The sequence below is a fragment of the Abramis brama genome (assembly GCF_963993115.1).
Source record: "Abramis brama genome assembly, chromosome: 2".
NCBI lineage: Eukaryota > Metazoa > Chordata > Actinopteri > Cypriniformes > Leuciscidae > Abramis > Abramis brama.
The window spans coordinates 47,211,535-47,236,538 of NC_139964.1; the positions used below are offsets into that span (position 1 = coordinate 47,211,535).

At 41.3% G+C, this 25,004-nt stretch overlaps 1 protein-coding gene across 1 annotated transcript; it reads left to right on the forward strand.

The window, feature by feature from the left end:
* The first annotated feature begins 1,384 nt into the window (after positions 1 to 1,384).
* On the forward strand, positions 1,385 to 20,506 carry LOC311078097 (uncharacterized protein). The gene is made up of 13 exons (XM_084106785.1): positions 1,385 to 1,482; positions 1,560 to 1,664; positions 1,749 to 1,942; positions 2,036 to 2,940; positions 4,252 to 4,332; positions 4,485 to 4,603; positions 4,755 to 4,874; positions 4,963 to 5,638; positions 8,774 to 9,054; positions 11,465 to 11,525; positions 11,622 to 11,672; positions 18,899 to 19,052; positions 20,142 to 20,506. Exons 8-12 carry the CDS (start codon positions 5,562 to 5,564, stop codon positions 18,936 to 18,938), a joined length of 510 nt encoding a protein of 169 aa, XP_083962911.1. The 5' UTR covers positions 1,385 to 1,482; positions 1,560 to 1,664; positions 1,749 to 1,942; positions 2,036 to 2,940; positions 4,252 to 4,332; positions 4,485 to 4,603; positions 4,755 to 4,874; positions 4,963 to 5,561; the 3' UTR covers positions 18,939 to 19,052; positions 20,142 to 20,506.
* Positions 20,507 to 25,004: the final 4,498 nt, after the last annotated feature.

Consider the following 25,004-nt stretch of genomic DNA (forward strand, 5'->3'; position numbering starts at 1 on the left):
CTATTCAGGTATTAAATGATTTTTTAAATATAATGTTGTATAATGTTTGTAGAGTGTGCATATGTGAGTATTATATCGATTGCTTGTTAATTTAAATGTTTTAAAGTTCTTTAGTTCAGAGATGCACGAACGCAGAACTCGCGAAACCACATATAGAGAACGTTTTAGTATTAAGTGTGTGGTACGTATGTTTGTATTTATTGTTCAGTTCTGTTTATTTAGTGCTGATTGTTTGATTCACGGGTATTGAGAAGTGTAAATGTGAAGAGAATTTGAGGAATCTAACGTTATGCATTTTCAGATAAAACAATTACTCGTTTTGTATGTGTATGCTACGGAGCCTGAGAAGTCACCTGTGGGAGAAATAAAACAATCCATCCCCTCAGTTTATAAACCGTACTTACGAATTCTCAAATAATGTAATAATAATAATTATAATAATATCCCGACATTCATAGTTTTAGCTGACTTGGGAGGATAATGGTCACCTATAACACTCAAAGGAACACCTGGCATTGTCCCTGCACGAAGCCACAGACATCTTGTCCACACATATACATCTCAAAGTGGCATCTTTTTCAAACCCAAAGAGACCTCTTCAAGTCAGAGGTGCCCACAACACCAGGCTCAGAGGGTTGCAGTCTCCTGGACACCACTGGAATGAAGAGAAGTGTGCAGTACATTATCAAAGAGAAAACAATTCCAGAAGCATTGCCAAAAGAAGTTACAACACGCGAATGAATATTGATTACCCAAAGCAATTCTTTCCTCTTGAGACAGCGTGCCAGTTATGCATTGGACATCCTGCACTTGCAGAGGCTGTACTAGTTACCAGAAAAGCTAGGATTGTCAGCATGATGGGCTTGATAGAAAGTAAGTCCGAGAAGTATAACTAATGTAAAGAGCAATTGTGATCAGTGATGGCTAGTATTGTGATGGGTTAACATCAATGTGATTTGTGTTTTACAGACATTTCAATATACCATAGGATATGTCCACAGTGTAGCATGGTGTATAGGTACTAGGAGTGGAAAGATGGTCTTCACAACTTTGATAACCAGATTTTTCTCACCCTTGAACTTTTTGTGTTTCTCAGAGAAAATGTTACCGTGAGTATTAATCTTTTCTCCTTAAGATTACTTGACTATGGGCTATATGGAACATTACATAGTTTTTATTTTTGTTTGTTTTTTTATTTTGAAGTTTCTATCCTTAAGCAACAAGAACATGTGTCTCTGTCTAATCTCAGACTTATTTGTGTTTGCTCCACACTTTAGAACCATGTGTCTGTGTCGAGAGTTGTGGATTCATTGGAGGGGTTAAGAGGAGAGAAGTTTCCATCCAGGAGTGTCATATTTCACGCCTATTGCCACTTTGAGGCTTTGCGCGACACAGAGTACACTTACTCCTGTATCAACTGTGGATTCTACCCATCTGTGGTAGTCATGGATTTACACAGGAAAGGGGTTTTCAAGCTGGCAGGTAAGTGACATTGTGATTCTTTTGTGTGTTTACAGTGCAGAAGTGTTGCTTTTCCCTAATGGTGGGATTCATTACAGTCAGTGACCTCAAAACACCCCCTGATGACTTCAACGGTGAACATGACATTCAGAGTTTTTGGAATTATTTTCATCTTGTGACGATAAGTCGCGTTTTTTTCCAAAGTGAGTTATGGTGATTACTAAATTTCATCAGATTCTACATTGTAAACACAATTTGGATTACAAATAATGCATTACATTTTGTAGGCAGTGCAAACAACCCTTTCACTGTCAGTCCAAGCTACGAACACTGTGCACCCTGGATTGGGAGTGAAACGCGTCGAAGTGGCACTGTTCTTAACACAGAGTTCAAAAAAGTGAGAACATGCCCCTCTTTAACTGAAGCACAGCTGAGCAGTGTTACTGAGGACCATCTGATTGATGAGTTGGCAAAACAAAAGGTGATGTTGCCATGTGATGAAGCTCTCTGGGTTTGAGGGGTAAGAAAGTGTCCAGTAAATGGTCTGTTTACAGTTTGTCATAAATATTATCAGGTTGAAGTTGTGAGAAAATTGTGCAAAGCCTGCAACATCGACAGCAAGGGCTCCCACCCTGATCTCATAACAAGACTGAAGGAGAACGTGAAGAGCAGACAAACATATGACAAGGTCTTCCAAAGCATATGGGGTGCATCTGGTAAGTTAAGTGTCGCTCTGTAAACTATGGTATTAAGTTGTTGTAAGTTACAAACTTTACAATCTTTTGAATTTTTAATCTCTCCTGTAATACTTTGCCCACATGGCATTGTTTACAGCATCAAATTTAATCTACGTGCTGAAAGTCCCAGGGACTTTGCAACTTCCCAAATGTCTGTGTTTATGATTTCGCAAGAGAGCGACACACACCAATTTGCGGGTTCCTCATTCACTGCCTTTCCAGCCTTTTGAGGGCAGACTGTCTGAACCCACAGAAGAGAATGTGAAGGCTGCCAGGGTTTGTTAATTGCAGGTATCACTGCCATGGCTACATGAAAGGGTGCACTGTGGGGAGGAAAATGCTCATCCGGTCACTGGATCATCTGAGCACTATGTCTTATATGTCTGCTTCCATGAGCAGAACGCCACAGATCCAAAGGACATACTGCGCAGGATCCAACTTGTCCCTGAGCTGAAAGGGTGGTTAAATAGCCAAGCTGCTGAGCAGTTCTTTGCCAAAATGCATAAAAGTAACTACTTCTTCAACAACATGGCTCCATCAACCCATGCATTTCTTATGAGAAGTGTTATCCATCGTCATAACACCTCCACAAATAGAGCACTTCTGGAGAGGCAGTTAAACTCTGGACGCCGGCTGGAACTTCTAACTACCATCACCTTGTCTACTTTGGGACAAGCTGTCATAGGTGATGCATCAAAACGAAGAAGCACAACTGTGGTGGCCCAGGCACCTTCAGCAACAAGTAAATTGATTTAACATTAATGATCATATAAAGTCAGTCATGTAATTAATCTTGACCCATGTGACGTAATTGTTTGTTTTGTCTAAAAGTTTACTGTAATGTATATTCTAGTCATTTAATTGTTCATAACTTAACCCTCTACTGCACGGTGTTGCCATATGGCAACATACCCTTTCTTTGGACATTTCTTGAAATTTGAAAATAAACATGAGCTCTGAATGGTCTTAAATTCATGGTAGAACCTTGTGGTAACCAATGATATGCTTTGATGACATCACATGACACTACACACCCTTGCACTGTCATTCTTTTCACACACTTTTGATGACTCCAGTTGCTGAAGAAGTGCTCGTGAATATGTGAAGATTTTCCTCAATTTTTCATATTTCTTCAGAATTTAAAATTACATCAAGCATCTGGGATAAGTTCTAATCTTTTTTCAATCGTCACATTGTTTTGATACTACTATTACCTTTTTATTCAATCAAATAGGTATGTTGCCATATGGCAACATTGTGCGGTAATGGAACAATATTTTGCCCATGCTAATGCAGAGTAGCTTTGTATGAATGACAATGTATGGATGCACTGATATAGTTGGATGGTTGTATTCTACTCATATATTTATATATACAGTATTTGTATATATTTATAAAGTAAAGTAAAAGTAAAGTATAAAAGTAAAATTTTATTACTTATTTTGTTTAGAAAATGAAGCCGTCAGTGTTCTATGGCAAGGCTGAGAGGAGGGCTGAAATGTACAGGGTACAAGTGGTTATACCATCTCATGAAAGTGAGGATGAGCTAGGGATCAGTGACGAGGAGTATGAGAGGCAGGCAGAATTAGGCCTAGTAGACTCAATATGTAGTAGACTAAATGTTGTTGAATTAATCGTTTCACATTGAGTAGTTTCACTTGAACAGTTCTTATGAGTTTGTGTCAGATGTTTTGTAAATGTTGTTGAAATAATACTTTGAAAATTAGTTTCATATTTTGTACACAAAGCTCTTGAAAACATTTTAAATAATAAAAACAATTTAATTTCTAAAAGACAGGTCTGTAATCATCTATGAATTTCATGTCATTTTGGGAGAAAACACATCAGGCTGTTCCATTGTCGCACAATGTTGCCATATGGCAACGCACCCAAAAGTACCCCCCGAAAAAATAAAATAAAAATAAAATAAAAATAAAATATGTTAATTTGAGTCTATTTTATGTATAAAAAAACACTGTAACATTTTTTCCATGATTGCATAATAATGCGTGCAGTAGAGGGATAAAATGTTGTTGTACTCAAAACCTTTAAGGACCTCAACTCACTACAGCCGAGCCAAAGTCAACTGAAAGCATAGCTGCACAACCACCCATTGATGAAGCACCAACACACAGTGAGCATTATGAATATGAGTTGAAATAACTAATGCCTACTAACTGGGAGGAGTTTAATGTTGGGGATAGGTGAATGCTACTGTCAGATCAAATGCAGTGAGATTAATGTATATTAGCATTAATAAGACTAACTGTTTCATTTTTCTTGTAGATGTTGGCCCTTCGCACCATTGTGGGCAGCATTGTGCAACACTTACTGCCATCAGCAACCTCAGGCCCTGCAGAACATTGTGGGCAGCTGGAGGAGATCATCCCCTCCAGGAACAGCTGGTACATAAATGCATAGCTTATTTGGCATAATTTCATTTCTGTCATTGAAGTAATTGAAGGATTTTGTTGATATTGCCTGTGTTTTTTTTGTGTTTTTTTTTAAATGCTACTTTTAAATTTGCATGTCTTTTTGGCTTTGTCTTACTTGTAGGTCAGCTATGTTCTGGATGAGGGTAGGCCTGCCAATGAAATTATTATTAAGGATGGCCCTACATGTTTGACCAGGGAGAAGCTGTTATCTTTAGGTCTAAACATGGAAATGGACTCAATGGTGGGTGAAAGATTTGTTAGAACATTAAAGTACTCAATATGTTTTAATTGTAAATACAGTAAAAAAGAAAATCATTAAATATGTGCAGGTGGGAAATGCCTGTCTGAGGCTTGTTAAGGAGATAGTCGAGTTACAGGTTTGTATACGCATGCATGTATAAACATGTCTATTTTAGAGGGACCTATCTGAGTTCTGTGTAATACAACAAAGTCAGCTGTCTTTCTGTAGTGGAAAAATGTATTTATTATTGACCTCCATATCCTCCCAACATGGCTCCCACCCTTGAGTTGCGACCCTCTAGGCAGTCTTCCTGTAAGTACCTACCCATTTGTACAGCCAACCCTCTACGCACACCTTGGCAATAGAATCGCCATAGGCTAGTAATTATTATTTTTTGGTTACTCGCCAGACTGATATTAATTATTATTATTATTTTTTTAATTATATAATTCCACCAAATCAGCTTGTCTTTGTGAAATGGCACAGCTTTTTAAATATCTAATATATCTATGCTAAACTTATACTTGGCATCTAACACACACACTTTGTGAGTATGAATTTATTAGCCAATGGCTAATGATAAACATAAGTCACCCAGAGTGAAATTTACTTGCATATGCAAGTGATTTACTCGCATTGTAGAGGGTTGACAGCAATAATTAAACTGATTTGAATTGACAGCATAACATGCTTTCTTTTAAGGTCGACTCCTCCAAGAAAGATGCACTTATATCCTGTGGACACAAGGGCATTTTTTGCTATGTGTAAGTAATGCATGCTTTCAAAGAAAGTTTGTCAAACTATACTGTTGATGTGGAAAAGAAGCATATGAAGATTCCTTTTTGCAACGCTTATTGGAATATTACACATGAAAGGTTAACTCATTGCCAAGACTATTCTCATAGGTTATGATGCCACTCAAATTCAAATTCAAATTCAAATTTATTTATAAAGCACTTAATAAAACAACAAAGTTGACCATAGTGCTGTACAAGCAGTAAAATAATAAGCAGAGAAAAGCAAAAAAGAAAATGCATATCCATATATCTAAATAAATAGTACAAACATCATAAAACAGTCAAAAAACATATTAAATAGCACTAGCACCCTTCACACTTATCTTGATCGAACGCTATCATAAAAAAATATGTTTTCAGATGGCTTTTAAACTGACCGAGTGTAGGAAGGTCCCTGATATATAAAGGTAAACTGTTCCATAATTTCGGGGCGGCTACCGCAAAAGCGCGATCCCCTCTAGACTTCATCTTAGACCGAGGAACAACAAGACGTTTCTGAAATTGTGATCGTAGTGATCTCACTGACTTTTGTTCCTGGATTAGATCAGCAATATAAGATGGGGCTAAACCATGTAAAGATTTAAATACAAATAACAAAATTTTAAAATGAATCATAAAAGTGACAGGCAACCAATGTAGTGATTTTAACACCGGAGTAATATGATCGAATTTGCAAGTGCTTGTAAGAAATCTTGCAGCCGCATTCTGGACCATCTGCAGTCTATCTAAAACTTTATTTTGAGCACCATAATATAACGAGTTGCAATAGTCTAATCTCGAAGTGATAAATGCATGAATTATTTTTTCCAGATCTTTCTGGGATAAAAAAGGCTTAATTTTGGAAATCATCCTCAATTTAAAGAAGCTCGTCCTAACGATTTCATTTATCTGTTTGTCAAATTTAAGTGCACTATCACAAATCATCCCCAGATTTTTTACATGATGTTTTCTAAACAGGCTCAGAGGACCCAGCTCAGTTTCAACTGCGTTATCAAGGTCGGAGGGACCAAAAAGAATCAATTCTGTTTTCGATTCATTTAGGCTCAAGAAATTTGTAGACATCCAAGCCTTAACTTCATTTAAACATGCCAACAATCTTTCTATGGCAGTGGAGTCATTTGACTTAAGTGGTATATACAGCTGTGTATCGCCTGCGTAGCAGTGGAATGACACACTGTATTTACGCAAGATTGAACCTAAAGGAAGCATATAAAAAGAAAAGAGAAGTGGTGCTAAAACGGACCCTTGTGGAAGACCACATGATAAAGGTGATGAAACTGATGTGCACTCACCCATACAAACAGAGAATCGTCTATTTAAGAGATAGGACTTAAACCAATTTAAGGCATTTCCAGAAATGCCTACACATGTTTCTAGCCGGGAAATAAGAATATTGTGGTCAACCGTGTCGAACGCTGCTGTGAGATCCAACAGCAGAAGAACAGTCACATTCCCTTGATCGGTTGCCAAAAAAATATCATTAAAAACCTTCAATAACACTGTTTCTGTGCTATGGTGCTTCTTAAAACCCGACTGAAGTACTTCACTGATATGATTTTCATCAGTAAATGACTCCAGTTGAATCAGAACACATTTCTCTAAGATCTTTGCCAGAAATGGAAGTTTTGAGATAGGTCTATAATTGCAAAGAACGCTCTTATCCAGATTTTCTTTTTTCAACAAAAGCTTGACTACAGCATGTTTACAATACTCGGGAACAATCCCTGAAAGTAAGCTTTTATTTATTATAGAAACCATATATGGGCCAACCGATTCAATGGTTTGCTTTAACAGAGGTGTCGGAACAATGTCTTGAGGAGCAGATGTAGACTTCAGCTTAAAAACAATATTGTTAAAAGTAGAGATAGTGATAGGCTCAAATTGTGATAAATTAGCAATGATTTCTAGTGCATTCAAAGGCACCAATGTACACTGCTGTATATTATTCTGAACCTCTGATATGCGATCGACAAAAAAGTGTAAAAAACTTTCACATAAATCAATAGACAAAACAGCAGGTGCCTCTAATTTAGGATTCAAAACAGAATCAATTGTTGAGAAAAGAACTCTTGGATTTTTGGCGATTTTTTTCAATAACATTTGCAAAAAAGCTCGTCCTAGCAGATTTTACAGCCCGTTGAAAGTTAGACAACGAATCTTTCAACATTTCATAAGAGATTTGCAGCTTATCTTTCTTCCATTTCCGTTCACATCTTCTACATTCCCTTCTTAGGGACCTAATTTGTCCATTTAACCATGGAGTTGGTTTGTGCTTTCTATGCACCTGCCTTAGAGGTGCTACCTGATCAAGTGTATCCAAACATACAGAATTAAAAATGTTAACCGACTCCTCCACGCTAAAATGGGGTGATAGGAAGTCTGTTTTTATATCCTGCATAGAGTCCATAAAAATATTATTGAAATCCCCATGTATAGTTGATTTTATCGAACGAACCAGTCTCTTTGTAGTACAGACTTTTATCGGTTGACATGGAGGGAGAACAGTAAATAGAACAGGATTATGATCAGCAACCAGAAGATCATCTATGATAATGTCACTGACTGATAAGCCGAGTGACAGAATCAAATCCAGCGTGTGTCCATGGATATGTGTAGGACCGTTAACCATTTGCTGAAGGCCAACAGAGTCAATGAGATTTAAAAAGTCTTTTGAGAGAGAATTTGTTGGACAACATATATGAATATTGAAGTCACCCAGTATTAATATTTTGACATATTTCACAATAATATCCGCTAAAAACACAGACAGCTCTGAAATGAAGTTCTTATTAAGTCCAGGCGGTTGGTAAACAATAGCACAAAGCACAGGAGATGACCGTTGCATTTCAAATACTTGGAGCTCAAAACTTGAGAAGCGCTCAGTATTGAGCCTATTACAAATAAAAATATCCTTAAAAATAGAGGCCACACCGCCTCCCCTTCCCGTTTCTCGGGGAGTATTAAAAACTGCAAAATTGCTAGGTACCATTTCTCCAAAAACAGACATATCCCCGGCATTCAATCACGTTTCAGTAATGAATAGAAAATCTAAATTTCGAGCTCTAATGAACTCATTTAAAATAAAAGTATTGTTTCTCAAAGAACGGACGTTTATCAACGCCAACCTGATTTCTGGTCCCGCATCGTCCACCGAGACACCGTTAGACTGCTGCAGACCAAGTGGTACAGGGCGAAGATTCCGCAGATTAGCTCCCCTCCAGTAGGGACGCACGCCACGGATGGGTCACCACGGGCTCCGCCAGTCCGACGGGCTGCACCCACCGCGGCATCGCTCTATCCGAGCACCGATACAGCACCCGGCCGCCACTCCACCCCCGCAGCAGCACATCCGCTGGGCAAGGCGTTCTCGGAAGAGAGACCAGGTACGCTTTTAGTTTCACCAACTTTCCTCCCCGCTTTCCACGACGGCGTTGTTTCTTTTCCAGAGGAGGCCAGGGCTCGCGTTTCAGCCAGGTAGGAATAGTCAGCGGCGGCTTAGTAATTGGGAGCCGCAACTCACCTCTTCCATCTTCAAAATATTTCTCGTATGAACTTCGAATATTTAAAAGTGTATGACGATCATAAATCAGTGCGGAGGTAGCGTCATGTATAAACAATGTTGTTAATAAAACAACCATTAAAAAAAAAACAGGAAAGGACAGAGAGACGGCACGCCATGAGCACCGGCGCCATCTTGTATCCAATTGTTGTGAAATTGTTGTCAAAAGAGGAATACTGTTCCTCGATTTGCTGTTTGCACAGTGGGAACAAGGCTTTGGCTACAAGCCCCACCGAGACATCTTGAGGTTACAACAGGATGATATACAGTGAGGAAAATAAGTATTTGAACACCCTGCTATTTTGCAAGTTCTCCCACTTAGAAATCATGGAGGGGTCTGAAATTGTCATCGTAGGTGCATGTCCACTGTGAGAGACATAATCTAAAAAAAAAAATCCAGAAATCACAATGTATGATTTTTTAACTATTTATTTGTATGATACAGCTGCAAATAAATATTTGAACACCTGAGAAAATCAATGTTAATATTTGGTACAGTAGCCTTTGTTTGCAATTACAGAGGTCAAACGTTTCCTGTAGTTTTTCACCAGGTTTGCACACACTGCAGGAGGGATTTTGGCCCACTCCTCCACACAGATCTTCTCTAGATCAGTCAGGTTTCTGGGCTGTCGCTGAGAAACATGGAGTTTGAGCTCCCTCCAAAGATTCTCTATTGGGTTTAGGTCTGGAGACTGGCTAGGCCACGCCAGAACCTTGATATGCTTCTTACAGAGCCACTCCTTGGTTATCCTGGCTGTGTGCTTCGGGTCATTGTCATGTTGGAAGACCCAGCCTCGACCCATCTTCAATGCTCTAATTGAGGGAAGGAGGTTGTTCCCCAAAATCTCGCAATACATGGCCCCGGTCATCCTCTCCTTAATACAGTGCAGTCGCCCTGTCCCATGTGCAGAAAAACACCCCCAAAGCATGATGCTACCACCCCCATGCTTCACAGTAGGGATGGTGTTCTTGGGATGGTACTCATCATTCTTCTTCCTCCAAACACGTTTAGTGGAATTATGACCAAAAAGTTCTATTTTGGTCTCATCTGACCACATGACTTTCTCCCATGACTCCTCTGGATCATCCAAATGGTCATTGGCAAACTTAAGATGGGCCTTGACATGTGCTGGTTTAAGCAGGGGAACCTTCCGTGCCATGCATGATTTCAAACCATGACGTCTTAGTGTATTACCAACAGTAACCTTGGAAACGGTGGTCCCAGCTCTTTTCAGGTCATTGACCAGCTCCTCCCGTGTAGTTCTGGGCTGATTTCTCACCTTTCTTAGGATCATTGAGACCCCACGAGGTGAGATCTTGCATGGAGCCCCAGTCCGAGGGAGATTGACAGTCATGTTTAGCTTCTTCCATTTTCTAATGATTGCTCCAACAGTGGACCTTTTTTCACCAAGCTGCTTGGCAATTTCCCCGTAGCCCTTTCCAGCCTTGTGGAGGTGTACAATTTTGTCTCTAGTGTCTTTGGACAGCTCTTTGGTCTTGGCCATGTTAGTAGTTGGATTCTTACTGATTGTATGGGGTGGACAGGTGTCTTTATGCAGCTAACGACCTCAAACAGGTGCATCTAATTTAGGATAATAAATGGAGTGGAGGTGGACATTTTAAAGGCAGACTAACAGGTCTTTGAGGGTCAGAATTCTAGCTGATAGACAGGTGTTCAAATACTTATTTGCAGCTGTATCATACAAATAAATAGTTAAAAAATCATATATTGTGATTTCTGGATTTTTTTTTTTAGATTATGTCTCTCACAGTGGACATGCACCTACGATGACAATTTCAGACCCCTCCATGATTTCCAAGTGGGAGAACTTGCAAAATAGCAGGGTGTTCAAATACTTATTTTCCTCACTGTATTTCGGCAGTCACGTTCCCCTGACTTGCCCACGTTTATACATCTACTCTCGGCAGTCACGTTCCCCTGACTTGCCCATGTTTATACATCTACTCTCGGCAGTCATGTTCCCTTGACTTGCCCACGTTTATACATCTACTCTCGGCAGTCACGTTCCTTTGACTTGTCAAGGCTGCTTGGACAAACTGCATAGTTATAGTACCTCACGTTCAGAGGATGTAAGCATTGTTGGCATTTCATGTTCAACCAATTTCTGAATTGTATTCTGCATTTCTGAAACTGTTTGTGTTCCCCAGATGAATTATACTGTGTGTATTTAAATTGGAAGTATTCTTTGTAACACTGTTTTGATTTTTATCAGGGCTGTTGCACAAAAGCTCATGCCTGGGCCAAGGGAAGAACAGTCAGGCCTGGATGTTGAGGTAATAATCATTTGCAATGAAAATTCACAAGAACAACATGTATAAGGTTGATAGTCATTGTAAATTCTTCATAATGGGTGTTCTTTCTTCAAACAGGGGCTACCCCTACAACAATTTGGGATTGACTGTGGAGTATTTATGGTTATGGTGAGTTGCCAAGCTCATTTTCAGGATGTTTAGTGATGTCCACACAACATCCATTGTCCATTTTTATTCATCTTGATGAATTTACGCTCATACAATAGACACAGCAACATAACAGCCTTTCTGCCTTTACATTATACCTGGTACATGACTATGGAGGCAGCATTTGATTTCACCACCGTAAGTGCAGTCTTGGTGTTGACATAAAGATGTTTAATGTTAATTGTGGTGAATTACATTACACCTGTTCTTATCTTCAGTCTGACATGCCATATCTGAGGAGTTGGTGGTGCAAGATTTTGCTGGAGAACCTTGAGATTGAGGGGTATGGTTTGTGAAATGAAAAGTAGTACATTAACCCTTTCACACATAAGTTTAAAATATTCTGGCTGACCCCCCAGCGTGAGTTTTTCAAGGCGACCATTATTTAGAACGTGTCACTTTATGGTTTCCATGGTGACGCGTCATTGCTTGTCACGTGACACACCTCAGCAACAACAACACTGAATGAAGGATGATCTGCTTTTATGTCATTTTTCCTTTTTTATTCAAAATATTCACAAATTTGTTAGCTATGACATGAAATATCTGATATTCCGATTGTCAAATATATGCAAGTGTAAGTGTTTTGTTGTTTAAACACCTTTATAACGGTCGCGTTAGTTGACCTACATGCGCGATGGGCGCCGCCATGTTAGTTTGTGCCGCAGTTCAGAGAATCGGATCTGTTGGATTTACAACACGTGAATTCATCCACTTCTCCCGAAATACATGAAAGTAAGTGGCTGGTGAACTGGGAGAAGAACAGAGTAAACTTTAAAGTTACTTACACAGTGTGTATCTGATATGAATAAAACATGTCTAATTATAATGGAAAGGATTATTATTGCCTCTTCCATAGACATCAGTGTGTATTTTACAAACTCTAAATGTATTGTTTTTTTTAGTACTTATGTGAATTTATATGTCTGAAACCTAAAATAAACATTATGTGGTTGAAAACACTGAAAAGTTATGATATATGACAGCTCTGAGCGCGCCTGTCTCTGGCTCAGCGCCAGCCAACGCGCGAAAGCACATTTGAATTTAGCAGTTGATCACGTGATGCACTGACCGTTCTAATCACACCGGTGTGATCGTACGCTCCAGGGACCAGCCTACACTGATCATACCGGTGTGATCGTATGTGCGAAAGGGTTAATAGATACTACTGTAAAAGTGGGAAAGCATGATGAACATATTTGGTCAATGTCAATTACAGACATGGTCGAAGATTTGCACATTTTACACAGGAAGGCAGGAAGATGGGGGATGGGAGTCTGCTGCCTGTCTTTCGAGTCCCTAGGAAAAGGAGAAACAGCACTTTGGAAATATTTCAGTAAAAAGTAGTGAAAGTAGCATGTATAAATGTGCCACTGTTTCTTAAACGATCTGTTTTTCTATGTTTTACTTTTTGAAGGTACCTACACTCCCAGCAAAGATTACAGTTTTTTTCAATTGTTTAAGCACAATTTTGTCAAAACACTACATACAATTAGCACAACCCTACACCAAAGTAGCACAACACTTCAGATCATTTGCAAAATGGAACACTTTTGTCAAAACTATACACAACTTCATAAAAACAATATTTTGTTACCATACGAAACACACATTTCATATGACTTCAGTCTTTTTGAACCAGTTATACACTGCTGTTGCTAACCTAAAACATTTTTAGCAAGTCTAATTCTCAGTGATTAGACTTGATAGTGACACAAGACCAATGCTGCAGACTGAGGAAAATATTTATTTCTCTCCATATACCCAAATCAGTCAACATGTCAACATTGAGAATCACAACAAAACATGTCCCAGTTTTCATGCTACTACAGTAGTGTGCATAACACTGTTAGCTCAGCAAACAACAGACAAACGTAAAATACTGTATCCAGTACAGGTTACAATTACAGTAAATAACAACAACCATAAAAAAAAAATCTGAAAAAAAAAACTGACAATATTGTACAGAAAATACTACAGTAAACATACTATACATTATCTCTTCACCTAGCGGGATCTGGCCAGGGAATTTCATCAACATCCCAAGCAATATCCTCATTAGCAAGACAACGCGGGAAGAACCGTCTTGAATGTCGAATCCATCCTTGCACAGCTGTGGCATCGACTTGGTCACAGGCGTCCTCCATGGCCTGAATGAGGGGTCCCTGAGCCTGGGGCTGGAGATCGTAAACCTTCCACCACCATGCAGCGAAAAACTCTTCGATAGGGTTTAGAAATGGAGAGTATGGTGGAAGGTATAGTACTATCAACTGTGGATGGTGTTGAAACCAGTTCTGGACCAAAGCAGAGCGGTGGAATGACACATTGTCCCAGATGACCGTGTAATGCATCTGGTGCATTTCATTAACTGCTGTGACGATATGGTGCAATCGGTCCAAAAATGCGAGAATGTGAGGTGTGTTGTAAGGGCCCATTTTGGCATGACGGAGGAGAACCCCATGCTGTGAAATGGCAGCGCAAAGGGTGATGTTACCCCCACGTTGCCCTGGGACATTGATATTGCTGCCTCTCCTTCTTGCTTTTGTGAGGTTGAACCATGCCTCAATATATATGAATTCATGCAGGATTTCCTCAGCATCCATCTGCAAAACTCTGTAGCATATGAACAGGACTCATGATTACTTGTCATTATAAATTTTAAGGAAGCTTTTAACCCTTAAACTCATAATTGTAAATTAGAGCATGGCGTCATGAGTCTGGACTGAATTGATCTCTTTTGACACGTTCGCTACCAAGTAGACCCCGAAGCCGCCGCCAGGCGCCGCCATTTGCGCCATTTAGAATTTCAGCCGCCGCCAGCCAATAATTTCGTAAGCCAAATTGAGCCGCCATCTGATAAAGTTTGGCTGAGCCGGCTAGAATTATTTGCATCAAATAATAATTCTATCACATAGAGACATACACACACGAAATATAAACAATACACAAGATCTATTTTCTCACTGGATTCATAACAGCACAGTCTTGTGCTCGTTGCTACGATACACAGACTCACAGTGAATTGACGACCAATTAAAATTGCTCGTTTTCCGTACAGAAGAAGCGATGCATTTTTTTCTCGCACTGAGGTGAAATGGTGGAAAGAAGCAAGCAAGGTAATTTTGATCTCACTTCTCACATACTTTCCTAATTCCTACTTACTTTTTTTTTTAACTTAGGCCTACCCAGACTTTTGTTAAATCTTCAGGGCACGGTTGCACAAACACCTGAATCAAAGATTGATGTTATGAACCAAATATTCTGGAACGGAGATTTATAACACTGAACGTGATATTACTGCAGTAACAAACCACCGTTTCTAATTCACGACGCATGCTTCAGTGTAAATTGAAGTGAAATGTGCAAAACTTTGTCCAAAATAATACTGATAACAGTGTGTGTTTATATTAAGGCGAGACACGGCATTTTTACTGGTCAATTTTGAGATTTTTGGATATTTGTCTTCAATAACATGTCTTCTTTCAGACTTGTGGTGAAAAAAAGTCTGAAATACACATTTAGGTCTTTATTTTACTACACTTCGTCTGTTTGCGTCTGTAGATTTCTCATAAATTCAACAAAATTTTGCGTTCTTAATCAACATACTTCTCCACGATCTCTGCCGTCACCCTCTCACATGCACCGTTAGGAAGCTCTCTCTCTTCTGTACAATTCTGTTGGATCCAAATATGGATCACTTGCTCCTTCAAGGTGTAATATGATAAGCTTCATCCATGATAATGCCAAGTTATTGTATACAACTTAGCCTACATACATTTAGCCTAAACACAACACATTGTAGGCTATTTGAAAATGTTTAGTAGCATACAGACTACAAAATAAATATGTACATACGTTGTGAAAGTAAAATCTGGTGTTTTCTTTATTACATTGTATTGCATTTTGTAGAAATATAGTGTAAAATATAGTGTAAGCCATGCATTGCTTGGAAATATTGAGATCTAGTAAATCAGTATAACATAGACATCTGTAGACATGAAGCGGCAGCTTCAGCCATTTGCAGCTATGAAAAGTTTGGCGGCTGCAGCAGCCATTTAGGTTTTGGCTGAGCCGGCTAGCCAGCCAGTAACTTCATCAGCCAGCCATTATTCTCAAAACAAATGGCTTCGGGCTCTACTACCAAGTGATGCTTAACAGAGAACATCTCAGAACTCGAGGAGATGGTTTCAAAGAGATTCTTATCTGCTCACATCTCTCTCTCTCCCAGCCAGAGACCCAGGTGGCCAGGAGATCTCCACACACTCACACACACACACACACACACACACACACACACGCAAACATCCCTTTGCATTTAATTCCGAATACAAGTGATTCAGAATCTCTTTGTGACATATTAAAGCATGCATGTTTGATTAGTTTTGTATTATTCTAGTGTGATTCTCTAGTGTGTAGTTTTGAATTCTAAGTGTGTACTTTAAGAATGATCCACTATATTCGTCTTGTAACTCTACCTCCTGCTAGACCATTACATTTTATGACCCTAACGGAATGTCAGCAAGCCAGGAATCTCACTGAGATTCTGGCAGAGGAGCAGAATTAAAGTGTTCATCCTAGATATTTTATATGTATAACCACTGAAGAAATATGTAAACCTGAATGTAATTTCCCTTTTTCCATGATTGTTCTTCTATGTGATGTGGCGGTGTATTCTTGTAAACCCTAATGGAATAATGTTTCAAGAGGTACACACTGTGGTGAAATCACAGATGTGTCATGTTGGTCTTTCTAAAGTCCAATCTTAATTCCCATGTGGAACCCCCACCTTTTGGGTTAATCTTATTCCTAGGTTGTTACTTGAACTTTTAAGCTTATTTTTACAGAATAAGAATCTATCTCGACGTGTACCTTCGAAACATATCTTATTCGGTATCCACATAAAGCTCTCCTTGTACTGAAACCAAATATATGCATCAGGCTCTGGTAAAATGTATTATACTAGGTTTACCCTCGTTTAGAGTATAATTGATCAAATAATAACGCTGCCATAAAACATGCAAATTAAACTGGGAACCAAGACAAAGAAAGTTTTTCTCGCTCGGAATGTCACGTTCCAATTGGCCCGACACCCCACAGGAGGAGTGTTTGTCGAATCCTAGAAAAAGCAAACACTCTCGGTGTTCGCTCTCTTGTTCTTTTAGTCTCGTCATCCTTGTATTCGTCTCGTCTTCTCTCCGTTTTGTTTTACTTCCACTTTGTTTTGTTTTAGTCGTAACTCCGACTTCTTGTTTTAGTAGTCTCGTGTTCATTCAGTTCCAACTACGAGTGAAACGAACTAAATTATCTGGCAACTCTTACAAGTCGACCGTTTTTGAATCTCCCGCAACGACGCGCGTTCAAGAAGACCCAATAAGAACGCTTCAGCTTCGGCGGACACACACCTTGAAGGGCAAAGACGCACGCCGTCCTGTTTCGACCACAAGGTTTTCAATGCAAGTATTTTAATATCTTACCAAGATCTAAATGCGTAGTACATTTCCCTGTTTAAGGTGATTTTGATACTTTGATGGTTCTCAGAGGTAGTCATTGTGATTTGTTTGCTAGTCTGTTCTCTGTGTTTTCCTTGCTCTGTATTTTACTTTCATTTTACTGTCTCATATATATATATATATATATTCTTTGTTAGATGTAGTTGTAACTTACCTTCATAATCGCATTTTATTAAAATGATTATACCCTTGATTGTCTCCGCTTTGCTGCTCACGGAACAAAGCCTCTTAAATGTGTTCGATCTTATAGCTACAAGCTCGATACATTTGTGATTGACCTACAAGTTAATAATCTTGTGAACAAGACAATTATTCTCTGTGGCCACGGGAATAATTTTTCTTGAGAGTTCATAAGGATATCTCTCCTTGATAGTTGATAAGAACATCGCATAATTCGTTTGGCGGACAGACGGATTATCTGATGATTTGATTTGCTTTTAGTAGTCATTCACAAATTCAAATTATAGCCCTTTTGTATTCATAATTAATTGCAATTCGTTAAGATTGAATGTCTATATACAGAGATACAACTATATGGGCTGTGTATTACCTTTTTGGGTAATTTTAAATTGTGTAAGTGATAGCCAGTATGATTAGTTATTGATTTATTAATAATTCATAAATGAATATTAGTAAACCAATAACTGTACATTCCCCTCACATTTGAGCTGGTGTTCTTTCAACTCTCTGAAATACAGTGAAAGACAAGATTGTGTAGTTCAGGATAGGTCTAGTATACAGTCAATGTAAAAGTCATGTGTGCAGTATGCAACATCACAGTGCTAAAGTGAACAATACAAACCTCCACATACTCATGCCGCAGCCGTTTGACCCTCTCTGAATTCCGCTCAAAAGGCACTCGATAAAGTTGTTTCATTTGAACCTGATGTCTTTTCAGGATGCATGCCAGTGTTGACTGGGAGACCTGATGGACATTATTGAAAATGGCATGGTCACCGATAATGTTTGCTTGTAGTTCTCTGAGCCTGATAGCATTATTGGCCAAAACCATGTTTATTATCTCTCTCTCTTGTTCTTGCGTGAATATGGGCCCCCTTCCTCCTTGTCGTTCCCGACCCTCAATCCTATGTAGAGAATAATACATGCAACTTACTGTACAATGTCACAGGAAGGGGTATCACAAGTGCTGACATGGTGCATACAATTAGCGGCTGATTACTGTAACTGTAGACAGATCTTCTTTTACCTGTTTTCCTGTTGAAAAGTCCTTATGACAGATGCCACTGTATATCTGCTAAGATTTGGCTGAACTCTCAGTCCAGCCTCCCTCAGCGTCAATCCGTGGTTCACAACATGGTCCACTAGTGTTGCACGAATGTCATTTGATAAGTTTGGTCCTTTTCTTCTTTGTGCACGTTCTCCTCCTGCTTCAGGTCTTCCTCCTCCTCCTCCTCCTCCTCCTCCTCCTCCTCCTCCTCCTCCTCCTCCTCACTCTTCTTCTGACTCCTTCCATTTTGAATGAAGGCAGGTGAACCTACCTGCTGCATTTTTATAGTGCTTAAACCTGATTGGTGTGTCTACAATTTAGCAATCATGTGTTTGTGCACCTGTGGCTCAGTGGCCACTGACATTTTGCAGGCATGTGTTCATATTCACTTTAATGTTGATGAAATGGCTTGCAATGACTCCATATTAAATCATGTTTCATATCTACAGTTGCCCGATGACATTCTCCAGAGGATCCTTGTCTTCGTAGCTCTAGAAGACGGCTGCTTTGCAATCCTGAGGCTGGCTCTGGCATGCCAGAGATTTAACAACATTGTCAGCCAGGAGCATTTCAGGCAGGAGGCACACTTCAGATGGCTTGATAGTGAGTTCAATAAGTGTTTTTTTTTTATTTTTTTTTATTTAACCTTTATTTAACCAGGTAGGCACATAGAGGACTCATTCTCATTAAAAACGGCGACCTGGCCAAGATAAAGCGTCATGGTGCAGACAACATAAAGTTGCACATAAAAGACAAGACAGTGTAATACAGGTTACAAACAGTTGTTCAGTCAAAAGTGCATCGTACAAAAATAAATCAAAATACAATAACTGTCACAGTGTCTGGTTTGAGTTCCCTGGGTCACAACTAGATGTCCTCCTTCCCAGGGGCGCCACCAGGAATTTTGGGCCCCATGACAAAAAAATCGAATTGGGCCCCCTCTGCGCAGCTGTTGTCACCACATCTCTAGGACCTAACTGTCCCATCAAAAGCTTTACATAACTCTAATCAAAGGCTTGCAACTGTCTTGCTTCTTGTAGTTCAATACTAGTACTAGCACAATATTTAATGCTGTGATTTGTAAATGCAAGTCTGCAGTTCACTATTTGATGCAAGATTAAAAGCCACCATAAAAATGTTCTCAAGCCAATCCTTTACACATTCTCAATGTATTTTTATTGTAAAATTAATGACAGATTTAAAAAAAAACTAAATATATATTAACTTTTTAATTAAAATAAATTAACATCATCATCTCAAAACAATGAAAACAGCAGATTTTTTAACATAACTGCACATATATGCCAACAACAAAATAAAGTTGACGTGTAAAACGGAATTTCCACATCAGGGTTATTATAGTGCTACAAAACAGATCAAGTGATCACTAAATCAATAGCTTTTGAGGTTTGGAATGATGGGATTAATAAAATCTGTATCTATAGATGTCATTTAACGGCCAAAATTCAGTCTAAATGAACACATCAAACTGGATTATTTTATTATTGTCTGTAACTTACATGCAGGTTGAGGTAAGCTACTCATTGTTTCTAACTGCATCCAGTACAGACAGGAGGTTGTTTTTATTTTTATTTTTTATTTGTCATGATGGTCATTATGTGATCAAATAATTTGTGTTTGATTTCTGTCATTAATAAATATTTCTTTTTCTTTTTTTGTTATGGGAAAAAGAGCAAGAGAGACAGTCAGAGAACCCCACACAGACTCCCTGGAATGATGCTCACCTTCTTCACTGGGACAGGGAGGGGTAGTTATGGGGAGACTGGGGTGCTGCTGACTCGTCTGTTGTTTAGTCTGCTAAAATGGGCATGGACAATGATTTAATATGAATATCTTGCTAAACGTTTCCCTGCACTGATTAACCCCCTGAGGTCGACGGTATCGCCGGCGATACCAGCTCGCTTTTTTTTATCAGTGTAAAAGAAACTCTGTTGACTTTGATTTTCCATAGGAGTTTCATACATCAATCGATTCTGTTAAATGTGTATTATTTTTGTGTATACTCACAATAAAAACAAAGTGTTGTGCTTTTTGCCAAATAAAGAAAAATAAACACGAAGCAAGTTCTGCCTTCTCTCTGCCAGTTAAGTCCATTCTGAAACGCGTCCGGAAATGAACAATAACTCAGCGAATACTCAGTCAAACAGGCATACAGACACACAGGCATGAAGCTTGAATTCTCTTCTTTTAAATGAAGTAATTTATATAAAAAACAAATATTCTCATCTTGTGAAATCTGTATTAAAAGAGAGCGATTCCAGTCGAGCTCATTACAGCTAATTCAAATGTAATGTGACCCGCCCACGGAGAGTGCGCGCTATTCAAACGCAAATGGCTGAGGCAATCCACAGCGCAATCCTATGAACGCCCCCATATCAGCTCAAGAAAACACACAAGTTTATTCAGTTCATTACTTGTTTACACCGTCTCGCAGCGCTGTGAGGAATAATAATAATGGAAATGTACCTCAGAAGTGCGGGTATATCGAGGAGCGAGCTGAGGAATGCTGTAGGAAGTTTTTTTTCCTTCTCCCGTGAATCGGGTTTCTGTTTATGAATGAATGAACGGCAGAGACTTACGACCGGAGGGACTGTGGTGGAGCAGTAAGGTGGGTGTTTCGGGTACGTACTCCTCTTCTTCTGCAGATGACCGGCAGAGAACTTACGGCTGGAGAGCTTCACTGTAGAGCGGCCAGGTGAGTGTACAGGTATGTAATCCTCCTCTCGGCTGGAGGGCTTCGCTGTAGAGCAGTCAGGGGAGTGTACAGGCACGTAATCCTCCTCTTCTACAGATGACAGACAGAGAACTTACGGCTGAAGGGCTTCACTACAAAGCAGACAGGTGAGTGTACAGGCACGTAATCCTCCTCTTTTACAGGTGGCAGACAGAGAATTTACGGCTGAAGGGCTTAACTGCAAAGCAGACAGGTGAGTATACAGACACGTAATCCTCCTCTTCCACAGGTGACAGACAGAGAACTTACGGCTGAAGGGCTTCACTGCAAAGCAGACAGGTGAGTGTACAGGCACGTAATCCTCCTCTTTTACAGGTGGCAGACAGAGAACTTATGGCTGAAGGGCTTCACTGCAAAGCAGACAGGTGAGTATACAGACACGTAATCCTCCTCTTCCACAGGTGACAGACAGAGAACTTACGGCTGAAGGGCTTCACTGCAAAGCAGACAGGTGAGTGTACAGGCACGTAATCCTCCTCTTTTACAGGTGACAGACAGAGAACTTACGGCTGAAGGGCATCGCTGCAAAGCAGTTAGGTGAGTATTCAGGTATGAACTCCTCTTGAAGGGCTGGCAGACACAGAGCTTACGACAGGGAGACGTTGCTGCAAAGCAGACAGGTGAATATACAGGCACGTAATCCTCTTCTTCAGTAATGACAGACAGAGAACTTACGGCTGGAGGACTTCACTGCAAAGCAGTCAGGTGAGTATTCAGGTATGAACTCCTCTTGAAGGGCTGGCAGACACAGAGCTTACGACAGGGAGACGTTGCTGCAAAGCAGACAGGTGAATATACAGGCACGTAATCCTCTTCTTCAGTAATGACAGACAGAGAACTTACGGCTGGAGGGCTTCACTGCAAAGCAGTCAGGTGAGTATTCAGGTATGAACTCCTCTTGAAGGGCTGGCAGACACAGAGCTTACGACAGGGAGACGTTGCTGCAAAGCAGACAGGTGAATATACAGGCACGTAATCCTCTTCTTCAGTAATGACAGACAGAGAACTTACGGCTGGAGGACTTCACTGCAAAGCAGTCAGGTGAGTATTCAGGTATGAACTCCTCTTGAAGGGCTGGCAGACACAGAGCTTACGACAGGGAGACGTTGCTGCAAAGCAGACAGGTGAATATACAGGCACGTAATCCTCTTCTTCAGTAATGACAGACAGAGAACTTACGGCTGGAGGGCTTCACTGCAAAGCAGTCAGGTGAGTATTTAGGTATGAACTCCTCTTGAAGGGCTGGCAGACACAGAGCTTACGACAGGGAGACGTTGCTGCAAAGCAGACAGGTGAATATACAGGCACGTAATCCTCTTCTTCAGTAATGACAGACAGAGAACTTACGGCTGGAGGATTTTACTGCAAAGCAGTCAGATGAGTATTCACCCATGTGTCCCTCTTCACAATGGGCTATCAGATAGTACACTCAAATATCTGTGGAGTACAACAGTGTTAGCCTCTTCTTACGTCTTAGAACATGATAGAAAACTCAGGTAAGTGATGGACATCCAGCGGGTTTAAGTTCACACTTCACACATCAAGACAGTGCATCACATCACTTCATCACTGCAATTCAACACTCAGTGGGAAATACATATATAAATGGCCGTCGCCCATTTTCTGACCTGGCATTCACATCAGGGAGTCCCATAGACAAGAGAGAGAGGATGGAGATCGATTGGACTACTCACAGTCTCTCACAAACGATCTTACTGTCCAGCGATTTCCTCCTTCCGGTTGAGTCAGTGTGCTCTTTCTCCCAAACTCACAATGCCGTGCCCGTTTGCCAGCCCCACTTCCTCTTCTCCGCCGCTCACGCTTCCTCTGCCCCCCACAGTCCCCAAAACTACTTCCTTTTATCCTCCCCTAATGGCAACGTGTCCCAATTGCGGGGCTTCAATCTCCTCGTGCACAGCTGCCGGCGATTTTGGCTACTCACCCCATTCGCGGGGATTTTGCGCTACCCCGGAACTAGCCCGGTGTTCCGTTGTTATGGGTCCGGCGGGAGGCAATCTCGGCGAACATTAGTTCCGCCTTGCAAGGGAAAAAGCTGGAATTTCGTCACCTCGTGACATACCCCCCCCACCAAACCGTTCTAGTCCCTACAACGTGGTGGCTCTACCCAGTCTCCGTACCGTGCCGAAAGGCTGGCCTCGGTTGTCCCGCTGGGATCGTCTTGGGGGCGAGGGGAAATTTGCTTGCTCAGGTTCAATGGCCGGTCCCCTTGGGACCACTGCCCAACCTATCATCGGGGTTCGGTGGGCTCTCTCTTCGGTGGGGATGATGGTGTCTACAGGCCTTGGGTAGTTGGGGCAAGGGCGGATCAGGTTCCGATGCAATACCCGTTCTGGGCCGGTTCCTCCTTCAGGGCGAAGGACGTACACGGGCTGGTCAGGTCGGGGTTGTCGTTGGACCACGTAAGGTCGGGGCTCCCAACGGTCGCTCAACTTTCCCTTTCCCTGGCGCCGACTGTCCTTGACCAGGACCCTTTCTCCCGGCAGCAGGGGAGCCTCACGAGCTGTCCGATCGTATAATCTTTTGTTCTTCTGCGCAGCTCGTTCGATTCGGGCGGAAACCTGCTCATAAGCAAGGTGGAGGCGCTGGTGGTGGTTGCTCACCCATTCCGTTAGGCTGGTCCCCTCCTCTGCGGGGCTGGATCCCAACAGTAAGTCCGTGGGTAACCGTACGTGCCGTCCGAACATCAGATACGTCGGAGCATATCCAGTAGTGCTATGCACGCTGTTATTATAGGCCTGGACTACGGCCGGGAGACTTGCCATCCAATTACCCTGTTGTTCCACCTCCAACGTCCCCAGCAGACCCAACAGGGTCTGGTTGAATCGTTCACACCCTCCGTTCCCTTGGGGGTGGTACGGCGTGCTGTGGGTCTTCTTGCACCCGTATAGCTGACACAACTCTCTGATGACCCGGGACTCAAAGTTGGGACCTTGATCCGAGTGAAGGATTTCTGGACATCCAAAGGGCTGGAACACATTCTTCCAGAGGGCACTGGCAGTGGTGGTTGCGGTCTGATCTCTAGTTGGAATGGCCCATGCGTACTTCGTAAAGAGATCTGTTACTACGAGGATGTTTTGGATGAGGTCAGTGGGCCGACCTAACGTCAGGTAGTCCATCGCCACCATATGTAGTGGGGCTTTAGCTTGAATGGGGGCCAGTGGGGCTCGTACCTCTCTCCGGGTCTTGAAGAGGATGCAGCGCGGGCACTGTGAAATGAACATCCTTACTGCCTTCTCCATCCCAGGCCAGTAAAAGTGTCTCCGCACCAATGAGGTCGTCCTCTCCTGCCCTTGATGTCCCAGGTGGTTGTGATAAGCTTGGAGCAGAGCTTGGGATTGATCTTCAGGCACCACTATTTGACATACCTCCTCCCCCAGTGCTGGGTCCTGTAACATTCGACAGACGACTCCCTCCTTAAGGAAGAGTCTCTCCCGTTGTCCCAGGAGCTGCTTCACCCCTCGGGGTTGCCCGTGCCGTGCTCCCCCTTCTGGCCAAGTCCCTCGCTGCAGCCAGTCTCGTATCTGGGTCAAAACCGGGTCCTCTGCCTGTCGGTCCTTCCACCGTTGGGGGTCCCAACCCCAACTCAAGGGAACTCCTTCCCTTCGGAGCCCAGAGGCCTCTACGATCCCCACCATAAGTCCCTCCTCCGGGGCTACATTTCTAGGCGAAGTAGATCTCACGGGTTTACCCTCAGGGAGCCGAGACAGTATGTCGGCGTTGGTATGCTCCTTACCTGGCCGGTACTGAAGGTGATAGTCATAGTTGGCCAGCTGCGCCAC

What these genes read in the sequence shown, in the direction of transcription:
- LOC311078097 (XM_084106785.1), top strand. Translation starts at nt 5,562, where the DNA reads ATGCTTTCTTTTAAGGTCGACTCCTCCAAGAAAGATGCACTTATATCC. An exon ending in AAGGGCATTTTTTGCTATGT is followed by an intron (nt 5,639 to 8,773) that starts GTAAGTAATGCA and finishes TGTTTCTCAAAG; the next exon opens with AACGGACGTTTATCAACGCC. An exon ending in GTGGAGTATTTATGGTTATG is followed by an intron (nt 11,673 to 18,898) that starts GTGAGTTGCCAA and finishes TCATATCTACAG; the next exon opens with TTGCCCGATGACATTCTCCA.